Source organism: Benincasa hispida, chromosome 6, assembly GCF_027475165.1.
Source record: "Benincasa hispida cultivar pf3 chromosome 6, pf3_genome.v1.1, whole genome shotgun sequence".
NCBI lineage: Eukaryota > Viridiplantae > Streptophyta > Magnoliopsida > Cucurbitales > Cucurbitaceae > Benincasa > Benincasa hispida.
This window is the reverse complement of record NC_143483.1, coordinates 50,239,620-50,251,544: the sequence shown is the minus strand read 5'-3', so window position 1 is coordinate 50,251,544 and position 11,925 is coordinate 50,239,620. Positions and strand designations below refer to the sequence as shown.

Sequence of the window (11,925 nt, the reverse complement as noted above, 5' to 3'; positions counted from 1 at the left end):
TTTGTAATTGAACCCTAGTAAAAATTATTATCTTTTTACAATCTTAACATATATAATTCAACTTGATGTTCGAACTAACAAATTTTAACGAAACCAAAGTGAGGTTCAATAATTGACATGATCTTCATTGTTCATTCATAAAAGTTGGAGGTTCGATCACTCATCTATTGTTGTACTACAAAACAATTATTGATAAGGAAACTATCCAAAATATCTTATAACCCAAACATTTTTATCACGTGTGAAATATCTTTGGATGGTTTTCTGTGGCTAAAACAGACAAAGTTGATGGAAACTGAAAGTAGTATTATAAATCCACCGTCTTCCTTCAACAAGGCTCCTCATCAATTTTTCTGCCATGGCTTCTCTGACCTCAATTCTATCTCTTCTTCTTCTTGTTCTCACTGCCACCGTCTCGTCCAGCGAAGTCATCAGAATGTATCCAAAACAACACATCGTCGGGTCAGACGATGATCCGAAATGCGAGAGTTGGAAGTACTCCGTCGAAGTCAATGACGCCGGATCATGGAATTCTATTCCCCGGCCATGCATTGAGTTTGTCAAGGACTATTTCCACAGCGGCCGCTATCTTTCTAATTCTAGGTCCGCCGCGGCTTTCTCGTTGAAATTCGCCAGATCAGTCAAGGTTAATGAGGGTGATGGAAAGGATGCTTGGATTTTCGGTGTCGATGAGACATTACTTTCAAATTTGCCCTATTATAAAGATAATGATTTTGGGTAAGTTCGGACTCTCCTTTAAAAAATGTTAATTTGAACATAATTTCAGTAGTTAAATCAATGTTAATGTTTAAATTTTTCACTCACTAGAAACAACCAAATTAATTTAAAGAACTATTTGGCCCACAATTTCTTAAATTCATGTAAATAACTTCAATAATAAACACTATTAAAATTTGCATATTTATCGAATAAATTTATTTTTTCAATTTGTCTATTTTTCATATTTATCTAGAAATTTCATTTTTCATTCTATCTCTATTTTTCATATTTTTCGACTAACTCTATCTTCTCTTCTTAATTTACCCTTCACAGAATCACAATTATCAAAAAAAACTTTATCTTATAACTATATACTCTTCACAGAAGTGGCCATACATGCATAAGGCCTGTTTGGTAATTTAACCCTTTATTATTATTTTTAAATCATATAAAAAGGGTGGTTGGTGGTGGCCACTTGCACAATTTTATATTAATATTTTAAAAGATATAAATTTAAATAATATTTATATATATACACACTAAAGAATAAAAGATAGAAATTGAAATAATATTTTAAATCTCGTTTCTCTGGATCATCATAGCGTACTTCCACATATCCAACTTCACTCTGTGGACCTCGTGACCAAAGATCTCAGTGATTATGGAAAGCAAAGCTATGTCGTATTTTCTTTGAAGTAGAGTGAGACCTCTATTTCAAGAGGGTTTTTGAGTCTTTCAAGATATTGCGTGATATAGAAAGCACCGTACCCGAAAGGATACAAAAATATCTGAAGGAGCATGGGCGGGAGAGATATTAATTAATGAAATTCATAGGGATTGCGATTGCACTTCCCTACGCTAAGCTTCCTCTCCTTGTGCGGAGCTTCCCTTCTTTCGCTAACTCGCTGTTCGTGCCAGCAGCAACTAGAGCATCCCGTCTGAAGGCCGAAGGCGTATCTCGAAAGAAATGTATTCATAAAAACTTTAGTTTGATTGGGTAAACCATGATGTTTCAAACTTTCACTCACTAGAAATAACAAAATTAATTTATCGGTTGATTGGTTAGAGGGTTTTCTACCGAGAATTGATACAGACATAAAATCATTGTTTGTTTAAGAGTTTTCAATACTTTAACTGAGAATCTTATTCTCATTTCCCACATTGTATTCTCATTCCCTATATATAAGGGTTTTTCGTTTCTTTCCAAAATTATAGATTCTCCTCTTTCCCTTCTCCATCTGTTTTTTATTTTATATTATAATTTTATTTTGAGTAGAGTTAATTACTTAATTAATTAATATTATTTAAAAAAAATATAAATATTTATTTTAATAAATCAATGATAATCTATTAAAATATTTACTTAACTTATTTTTACAATAAAAATTTAAATAAATGCAATTACTTTTTGTCATAAATAATTAATTAGCTAACAATATCTTAAATATATTTAATTAATAAACTAGGATTACTTAAATTTTGTTAGTAAAAAAAAATTATTTCAATAGTAATAATTGACTACTTTCTTTTTAATTAAGCAATTATTTATTGAGACTAATTTTAGTTTAATCTTTCATTATAAACCTATAATACTTTTTAGTATTCTTTATCAATATTCTTTATCAACCAATCACATTTTAATCTCATTTTTCACTTTTTCTATATATTGTTTATTTAAAATATATTTTCTTATATTATTTAATTAAAATAAAATTTATAATGTTTAACTCACCTAATTATAAAAATATTAAGAATTAGATTATATTTAATATAACATTTATTTAATATATTAATTGATTAATTTTAATTATAAAATTACTCAATTTTCAAATATTTACAATTAAATTATTGTTGATTCTTAATTAATTAACTTTTATCAATATATTGAATGATATTTATTTTTTAATTAATTAATCTATTACAACTATATAAGATTGTCATACTTAATTTTATAAATTAAATGCAAACATTATTTTTATTCATAAAATTCTGATGAAATTTCTCATATACAATCAAATACAGTCATTTTGATTCCTAGACATCTTCCAAACATCCTTTATTCATAGACATCTATAAACCCTTAAACCACACAACTCAGGGGTTTGGTAGGTAATTGTTTCTTTATTTCTTTTTCTAAGAAAAATACTTGAATATATTTGAGTTATACTCATTTGTGTGTAGTACATTCAACCATCCAAACTATAGTTTGTGACGTGGTAGTAAACTTTTCATTCTCTTTTTTAAAAAGATATATTTATTGATTGTGTAATTGGAAGGAGATGCATAAAGATAAGTGCATTTTAAGATGCATGTATCCATTGTACTTTAAATCATATAAAAAATGATATTTGTCTTTTTTAAAAAAAAAAAAATTAATTATTTATATAAAAACTATTTAAAAAAAAAAAAGAAGAAATGAAAAACAAAATTAAAATATTTTATATCTTTTGAGATCATGAAATTGTTATAGGTCGAAACCATACAATGCTACTTCATCGGACGAGTGGGTGTATAAGGGCGTGGCTCCTGCTTTACCAGCAAGTTTGACAGTATACAATAGGGTCAAAAAGCTTGGATTCAAGATTTTTATTATAACTGGGCGAAGTGAATCTCAAAGAGTTGTCACGGAACGAAACCTCATTGATGCAGGCTATTCTGGCTGGGAGAAGCTTATCTTGAGGTTTTGCTCAAAAATACTTTATTAACATCTTCATTATTCTTCGAATGGGCACTTAATTTTGCGTGTTGGTGTAATGTGTCTCTGTTTCATATTCAAACCAACATCTTCATACCAGATCAATATATGTTAGAATTTAACTTGAATGTTGTTTATTTTTTGACAAAAATAATATATCATGAAATTAGGGGATCTGATGATGAAGGAAAGAAAGCTACTGTGTATAAATCAGAGCAAAGAGCTGAATTAGTGAAACAAGGTTACACAATCCAAGGAAACTCTGGAGATCAATGGAGTGATTTGATAGGATTTGTTCTTGCAAAACGATCGTTTAAGCTTCCAAATCCAATGTACTATGTTGCTTAGACCTCAAAGCCCCTTTGCTTCTGGGCAGTCCTAACCCATGGTCTATTCTACATCATTATCAATAACTTGTCTCCTTTAGGGAGTATGTACTGTTTTCAATTCTTCCGTTAATGTTTTTCAAATCTTTTAATCAAATTTCTACTCAGTAATAATGTTACTATTACTAACATTGTGTAAGAAAATGGGACACACTTGTCTGGTGAATTATTTTTCTCGTCGTTACTATTATTTTTTTTTCAATATAGACGGAAGAAGAATTGAATTTTTAACTTTTAAATTGATAATATATATTTTAAGTTTGTTGAGTTATATTCATTTTTCCTCTAATACTAAATAAACACTAATTGTGTAAGTTATATTTCCGATGTCTCCACGATAGAAAAAGTGTTAGCACCCTATTTTAAAAAAATGTTATCTAATCTTATTTTAAGTTTTTTTTGTGAGAATAAAATTTCAAAATTTATGGAAAAAATGGATGAAATTAAAATTAAATGGGTAATATTTTCAAACTTAAAATCCAATTAGAAACAAGACCAAAAAATTAAGGACCAAAAAAGTATTTTTCCATTAAAAAAATAGTAATGTAGTGTTTATGTGGGGGTGAAAACTCATCTCCCATGGTGATTTTGATACAGGTGTAATTTATCAAAATAATTGTTATTGTTTTTTCAGAAGAATTGTCATGCAGTTACTATCAATGCAAATTTCAAATATTTTTGAATGTTTTGAAACAATTTAGAATTTTTTAAGGAAGGGATTGTTCAAGATAAATATAGCTCAAGTGATATATACCCAATAAAAAAAAAAAAAAAAAAACTCCATCTTGAACTAAAACAAGATGTGTCTTACTTGGTCACTTGAATGACATTGTTTTTACCTTACAAAACTAACATATTTTTTTAAAACTCATACAAATAGTTTTTTTTCGGTCTATCTCAGGCGAGATTGACCCCTAAATTTTAGTTAAAAATTAACTTTTTTTTTTTTCAATTTATCAATTGTTTGAGACTTTTTTGGTATATCTCGCCAGATTATACGAGATTATGTGTATCTCGGTGCTAATCTCGTGCAAAATAACACTAAGATTCTATATATTGGAGCTTTCTCGGTGAAATCTCAAGCATAATGAACACCGAAATTCATATATTTAAACTTTCTCGATGGAATCTCAGGCGTACACTGTGATTTTATATATATCCCAAATCTTATCCAATTTTTCGAAAATTTGATCTTCCCAAAATTTAAAAATGTTGAATCAATTTGGAAAATTTAATTTAATAATTGGAAAACACATTTAGAATTTTGGAAATTCATAAAATTGTGAAAACATAAATTATGCTAAATATTTGAAAAATTACGTAATAATTTGATTTAATATTTAGTAAACATACCCGAATTTGGAGAAAATTTGCAAAATAGTATAAGATTTGGGAAGATTACAAAAAAAAAAAAAAAAAAATAGCGATAAGTTAAAAAAGATAATTTTTTTTAACTAGTTATAAGAAAAACTATTTTTACAATTGATCAATGTGCTATGCTGAAAATCTAAACATGCTATTTTCCACCATTTTTCCATTAATTATGGAATATTCATACCTAAATATTCAAATTTTGAGTTTGTTTAATAAACAATTTAAAAATAGAATATTGACCAATAAAGTATTTCATATTTTTCAAGTTTGATATTATGTGTGCGAAGTTATGAATATGAGGGTTTTGTTTACTAAATAAGTCATGAAAAAAATATTTATAAAAGTTTTAGAAGTCGGAAGAGGTATAAATATTAGTTGTTTTATATTAATTGTTACAAATTAAATTTAAAATATATTATAAATTAATATATAAATCAAAATGTATAAAAGAATAACTTTGAATTAAATTTTTGTTTATAGGTGTAATTAACTATTTTTATAAATTAACCAGTTGAGGGTGCTATTTCTGATCATTTTCTCTTTTTATTCTAAGTTTGATCATTTGATTATTTCTTAATCTCAAACTTTGATTTAAACTAATAATCTTTTTTAATCTCATGACAATCCTTTCTTATTTCGTACTTTTTTTTATTGGATGATTTAATTATTCTCTTACTTTTAAATTTTAAACTAAACTAAAATAATTATTTTTATTTTTTTAAAAGGTTTTTTTTTTTAATTTTTTTTTTACCTTTATTTAACTTGAAGTAGATATTAGACATAAAAATTTCATGATAAGAGATTAGATGATAAAATATGATTTTTAGAAAAAAAAATTATCTTAAGAGAAGTAGAGAATTATTAAAGATAAAATGTGACTTTTTTTAAAAAATGATATTATTCGTGAATTAGAGATTAGATCATTTATTTTTCTTTTATTTAAAGTGAAGTGTATATTAATGATAAAATGATTTTTTTTATGATTTAAATGTGAAATTATGTAAGATATTCCAATAACCATCCATTAATATGAGGAAATTAGATGTTTCTCTCTCATAGCCCCTTTTAAACTAAGATTTTTTTTTTTTTTAATTTCGTGATAATCCTTTCCTATTTTAAATTTTTTTTTATTGGATGATTTGATTATTCTCCTACTTTAAATTTTAAATTAAACCAAAATAATTATTTTTTTAAATTTTTTACCTTTATTTAAAATGTAGATATTTGAGATAAAATTTTCATGAATAAGATATTAGAGGATAAAATATAACTTTTTAAAAAATATTTTCCCTTTATTTAAAGATAAGTAGAGATTATATAGTCACAAAAAAAAAGATTAGTAGAGATTATCAAAGATAATTTTTTTTTTAAAAAAAATATTTTTCGTGAATTAGAGATTAAAGAACAAAATGTATTTTTTTAGAATTTTATTTTAAGTATATATGAGAGATAAAATGAGATCGATTTAAATTACATAATATCTCAATGACCATCAACTAAAGGTAAATCAATTGTTAAGTAAGATATCCAATAACTATCAATTAAAGTAAATTAATTGTTACGTAAGATATCATTGAAGATAGTATAGATAGATATAGATATATAGTTGTATTTGATAGCATATTTAGAAATTGGATTCTAATTTAAGCAATTTTTCATCTTTAAAATATATTTATAAACATTAAATTATTTTTAGTTATCCACTTAAAAAAAAGTTCAATATAAAATTATTATTAATTAATTTATGACCAAATTTTATATTTAAAAATTTGTATAATTATTATTAAGTTGCATATATAATTTATAATACTCTTACGTATGTTATTTTTTAAAAATAAATGAGTCTACAATTGGGAATATTCTATTTGTTAACGTTTTTTAAAATCTAATTCTTCATTTTAAAATTTTAAAAATCAAAATCTCGATGAAAATTTGCACCACTTTAAATGGGAAAACAATCTAAATTGTCTACCAAAATTTAATATATTATTAAAATATAATCCAATTTTAATTTTTAACTATTTTTTTTTTAAAGTGATAAATTGTATTTACCTTTTAATTTGAATAATGATATAATATATATATATATATATATATATATATATATATATATTTCTCCTTGTTTTAGGGAAAAAAAAACGTTTATTGACATCTTTGTATTTCAGAGAAATATTGTATACTTTCTTGACCATATAGGATTTAGTTGTTTATTTTTATTGATATAAAAAAAAAATCTAAAAATAGATTGAAAAATGAATCTAATAATTAGTTTTATTTTGAAAGTGTGCAAGCATTCAGGTAAATCAAAACTGTTTAATTTCAAAAGAGAAATTATTGGGTAAGCCGTCAAAGCAGTAAAACTTTGAATGATTGAATAAATTTGTTTTTCAAAACACCTTTTTCTTATCAAATTAAAATCTCTACACCCTCTTCAACTGATAATACGGATTCTAGCCATGGCTTCTCCGCCCTCAATTCTCTCCCTCCTTCTTCATTTTGTTATCACCGCCACCGTCTCCTCCGCCGACTCATCGGGTGCAATGGTAAGAATGTACCCAAGAAAACACGTTGTTCGGGCCGAGGGCGACCCGAGATGCGAGAGCTGGAAGTTCGCGGTGGAAGTGAATGCCGCCGGACCGTGGAAGTCTGTTCCACGGCCGTGCATCGGGTTCGTTCGAGAGTATTTCAATGGTGGCCGCTATCTATCGGATTCTAAGGTGGTGGTGAAGTACTCGTTGACCTTTGCTAATTCGGTCAACGTCGCCGTGAAGGACAGCGGGAGGGATGCTTGGGTTTTTGACGTGGATGAGACCTTGCTCTCCAATTTGCCCTATTATAAAGTTAATGGATACGGGTAAGTTTTAATGTTTCTTACTTTATATGTATAGTTTATGCCTTTCTTTACCAAATATATTCTCTTAATTTCGATTTTTAAATGTAGTTTTTTTTTTTTCTGAGAGGTTTGAAATTTAAATCACTTCAAGACGATTTCTCAATGTTCAAAATTTCAAAAAAAAAAAAAATAAAATAAAAAAAAAATCATTCCATTATAGACCTACAACAAAACTTAAGTTTCTTAAACCTCTTTTCATAACCACTAAAATTTGAAAATATTATGAAACTTCATTTTAAAAATAATATGATAAAAAAATTGGTATAATTAATTTGTTTAAGAATTCAAATCTTTAGAAGAAAATAATAAAAATGATTGTCTTATATAAAAAAAAAAAGAATGGGAAAATGGAATAGATTTTATTTGATCCGAAAATTTTATATGACTTTAGGAACATATTTGGTTCTCCATTTTGAAAAAAAAAATTATTTAAGAAATAGAATTTTCATGTTTGATTTTTCTTTTATGTCAAAAAAACTTGACGAGAAATTTAGAATGCTTAGAATCATATATCCAAACAAAGTTAATGATATTCTTTAAAATTACAAAGAAAAAAAAAGTTTTCATAACAAAATATTTAAAAATATATTGTGGGGTATGGATTCTGTGTTGTCACATGGTTGATTATTTGAATGAGTTTTTCTCTTTTTTTTCTTTTAACCATAGGGCCTACTAGTGCAAAAATTATCGAATAAGGCTGCTAGGATGTGCTTTATTTGTCTCCCATGGCTATATCCCAAAATACCTTTGTAATTATTTTGGATGCAAATTTTGAAGTCACTTTTTAAAGATATAAAGATTAATAATACAATGGACTTATATCGAAAAGACATTTAATCTCTTAAAAGAAGAGGGCCAAGGAGAGCAAATGAGTGTACTTTATTTTCTAATATTTACCCTTTTTTTTTTTTTTTTTTTTTTTTTTTTTTTTTTTTTTGTATGGATGAAATTGTGTAGGTCTAAACCTTATAATGATACTTCATTTAACGAGTGGGTGAATAAAGGTTTGGCTCCTCCATTACCAATGAGTTTGAGATTGTACAAAAAGCTCCAAAATCTTGGATTCAAGATATTTCTTTTAACTGGACGGGGTGAATCTCAAAGAAATATTACAGAAGAAAATCTTCTTAAAGCAGGCTATTCAGGTTGGGAGAAGCTCATCTTGAGGTATGAAATTTCATTTTTATTCCTTTCAAAGTTAAACTAAAGAAATGCATAAGTTTGAGGAATAATTCAAATGATAAAAGGATAGAGCTTTTTTTGGAGGACAAATTGATTAAATTTGTTTATTTCATCCTCATGAAATTAGAGGAGATGCAGATGAGGGAAAGAAAGCTACGGTATATAAATCAGAGAAGACAGCTGAATTAGTAAAAGAAGGTTATATAATCCAAGGAAGCTTTGGAGATCAGTGGAGTGACTTGATGGGCTTTCCTCTCGCCAATCGATCATTCAAGCTCCCAAATCCAATGTATTACATTCCTTGAACTTAATAACCATTTTGCTTTTCAATAATCTGTTTTGTTATAAATTAAATATGTACTCTTCTTCAATTTCGTCACTAATGTTTCTAGAAACTTGTTTTAGAGTTTTTTTTTTCTTTTTTTTTTAAGAAACCTTTAATTAGGGGTGTTCATGGTTGGGTTGAGTTGGGTTGAAAGGCTTTAAAATTTTGTTCTAAAAATAAGCAAAATGTAAATATGTAAAAATTTAATTTAATTATTTTTATATATTGAATTAAGATTAACAACTCAATTTCAATTTATATAGTGAAAGTTTTCTTTCTAAAGCAAAGAAACTAATTTTGAGAGTTGTTGGAGAATAAATTATTAAAAAAAATATTGGAATTAAATAAAATTAAAATCAATATATGTATTAATAATTGTGCTATGAGTAATAAAAAAATATATTTTAAAGTTAATAATAAATTCGGGTTGGTTCGAGTTATATTTGGTGAATTCATGAACCAACTCAACCCATAAAATTTTTATTTATTTGAACCCAACCCAAACCACACAGGTTTGGTAATTGGTATGACATTCTTTCTTAGAAGTCGAATGTTCAATCTCTCATCATTTGCAATAGTTATAGTTAAAAACAATAACTCTTTATGAGGTAGACATGATACTTCTCTCATTGTCATTTAATTTTGTGATGGAACACATGCTACCTAATAATTCTTTTTAAGAGATTAATCCTAACAAAACATCAAAACAATAAAAATATATTGTCTCAAATTGTATTCTATTTCTTCTATATTTATATTAAAAAAAATTTGAAAAACACGTTTCAGTAACAATTGAGATTATGTGTTAAGGATATTAAGGATGCACACATAAAATCTTGCCTATCTACCAAAAGAATAGGACTTACCAAAGGAATAGGTTAGTTACCACCAAATCTTTAACCATTTGTATTTGTAACCAAATCTCTAACCATTTGTATTGTAACCAAATCTCTAACCATTTGTATTTGTTCACATTTCAAATACAAGAAATCATAAAGGAAAACTTGGCTTGCCACTGTCGTTTACCGCCTATCTCTGAAGTTGTCATCTACCTCCACAAATGCTATCATTTACCTTGTCTAAGTGTTGTCGTCTGTAGCGTGAGTCAAGCCATATCCTTCAACCTCTTATTTCTAACTTGGTATAAGAGCAAATAATGATCAACGTCAATCAAGGAAACCTGGGAGCCACCCTCGACACAGCCAACTTCAGCGGCCCACCCTTGAACCTGCAACCTCTAGTCTGGATCGACTAGAGTAGGAGCTGCTCCACGTAGCACAGAAGGAAGTTTTGGCAGTGGTGCTGGCTGGCTGTATAACTCCATGACACCAAAGGTTTCCATTCAAGTGATGGGATGTGAATGTGCAAAGTATCTATGGACCAGCATTCAACAACTCTTTGATGTTCAATCTAGGGCTGAAGAAGATTATCTGTGACATGTGTTTCAAACAACTAGAAAAGGTAAATTTGAAAATGGAGGAGTACCTTCGAACTATAAAAATGAATGCTGACAATCTTGAGCAAGCTGGTAGTTCTGTGCCACCAAGAGCTCTTGTTTCACAGGTACTATTAGGACTTGATGAAGAATACAATGCCATTGTGGCCACTATCCAAGGGAGAGCGGACATGTTGTGGCTTGATATGCAGTCAGAACTTCTCCTGTATGAAAGTTGATTGGAACATCAGTCAAACCAAAAGACGATAATAGACTTCAACCAAGTCAGTAATATGCATCAGTGAATATGAAAAACACTAGACATATCAACCAAACAACAAGTCCAATAGCAGCAATCAATCTACTGGAGGAGGACAACGAGGTGGTGGTGGCCATGGCAGAGGTCGAGGTAGGGGAAGAAACAATAACAAACCAGTGTGTCAAGTTTGTGGGAAGGTGGGACACATAGCGTTCTACTGCTTCAATAGGTATAATAGAGATTTTGTTCCTAATTGTCCTCAAAACAAGGCACAACCCTTCTCCAACAATCAGACAAAAAACACACAACCTCACCCATCAACCCTAGCCACTGCTTATGGGAGTAACCCCTTTCTGACAAGATAAGAAAACACGACTGATGCAAATTGGTATGTTGACAGTGGTGCCTCCAATCATATTACCTCAAACTTCAACAATCTTGGCAATTCGACTGAATACTCAGATACTGAAACAGTCACTGTAGCTAATGATAATACTCTAGAAATTTCTGAAACTGAATGATATGTTATGTGTGCCTGCCATAACAAAAAATTTGGTCAGTATATCTAAGCTAACAAAAGACAATAACCTGTTTATTGAATTTCACATGGATTACTGTCTTGTTAAGGACAAGGGTACGGGACAAACGGTAATGAA

General features: G+C 28.1%; 2 protein-coding genes across 2 annotated transcripts; both read left to right on the top strand.

The window, feature by feature from the left end:
• The first annotated feature begins 358 nt into the window (after positions 1 to 358).
• Positions 359 to 3,763, top strand: LOC120080553 (acid phosphatase 1-like). Its single transcript, XM_039035250.1, has 3 exons — positions 359 to 738; positions 3,191 to 3,400; positions 3,586 to 3,763. Exons 1-3 carry the CDS (start codon positions 359 to 361, stop codon positions 3,761 to 3,763), a joined length of 768 nt encoding a protein of 255 aa, XP_038891178.1.
• A 3,712-nt stretch (positions 3,764 to 7,475) lies between these two features.
• On the top strand, positions 7,476 to 9,659 carry LOC120080251 (acid phosphatase 1-like). The gene is made up of 3 exons (XM_039034867.2): positions 7,476 to 8,029; positions 9,026 to 9,235; positions 9,378 to 9,659. Exons 1-3 carry the CDS (start codon positions 7,632 to 7,634, stop codon positions 9,553 to 9,555), a joined length of 786 nt encoding a protein of 261 aa, XP_038890795.1. The 5' UTR covers positions 7,476 to 7,631; the 3' UTR covers positions 9,556 to 9,659.
• Positions 9,660 to 11,925: the final 2,266 nt, after the last annotated feature.

What these genes read in the sequence shown, in the direction of transcription:
- LOC120080553 (XM_039035250.1), top strand. Translation starts at nt 359, where the DNA reads ATGGCTTCTCTGACCTCAATTCTATCTCTTCTTCTTCTTGTTCTCACT. An exon ending in TATAAAGATAATGATTTTGG is followed by an intron (nt 739 to 3,190) that starts GTAAGTTCGGAC and finishes AAATTGTTATAG; the next exon opens with GTCGAAACCATACAATGCTA. An exon ending in TGGGAGAAGCTTATCTTGAG is followed by an intron (nt 3,401 to 3,585) that starts GTTTTGCTCAAA and finishes TCATGAAATTAG; the next exon opens with GGGATCTGATGATGAAGGAA.
- LOC120080251 (XM_039034867.2), top strand. Translation starts at nt 7,632, where the DNA reads ATGGCTTCTCCGCCCTCAATTCTCTCCCTCCTTCTTCATTTTGTTATC. An exon ending in TATAAAGTTAATGGATACGG is followed by an intron (nt 8,030 to 9,025) that starts GTAAGTTTTAAT and finishes GAAATTGTGTAG; the next exon opens with GTCTAAACCTTATAATGATA. An exon ending in TGGGAGAAGCTCATCTTGAG is followed by an intron (nt 9,236 to 9,377) that starts GTATGAAATTTC and finishes TCATGAAATTAG; the next exon opens with AGGAGATGCAGATGAGGGAA.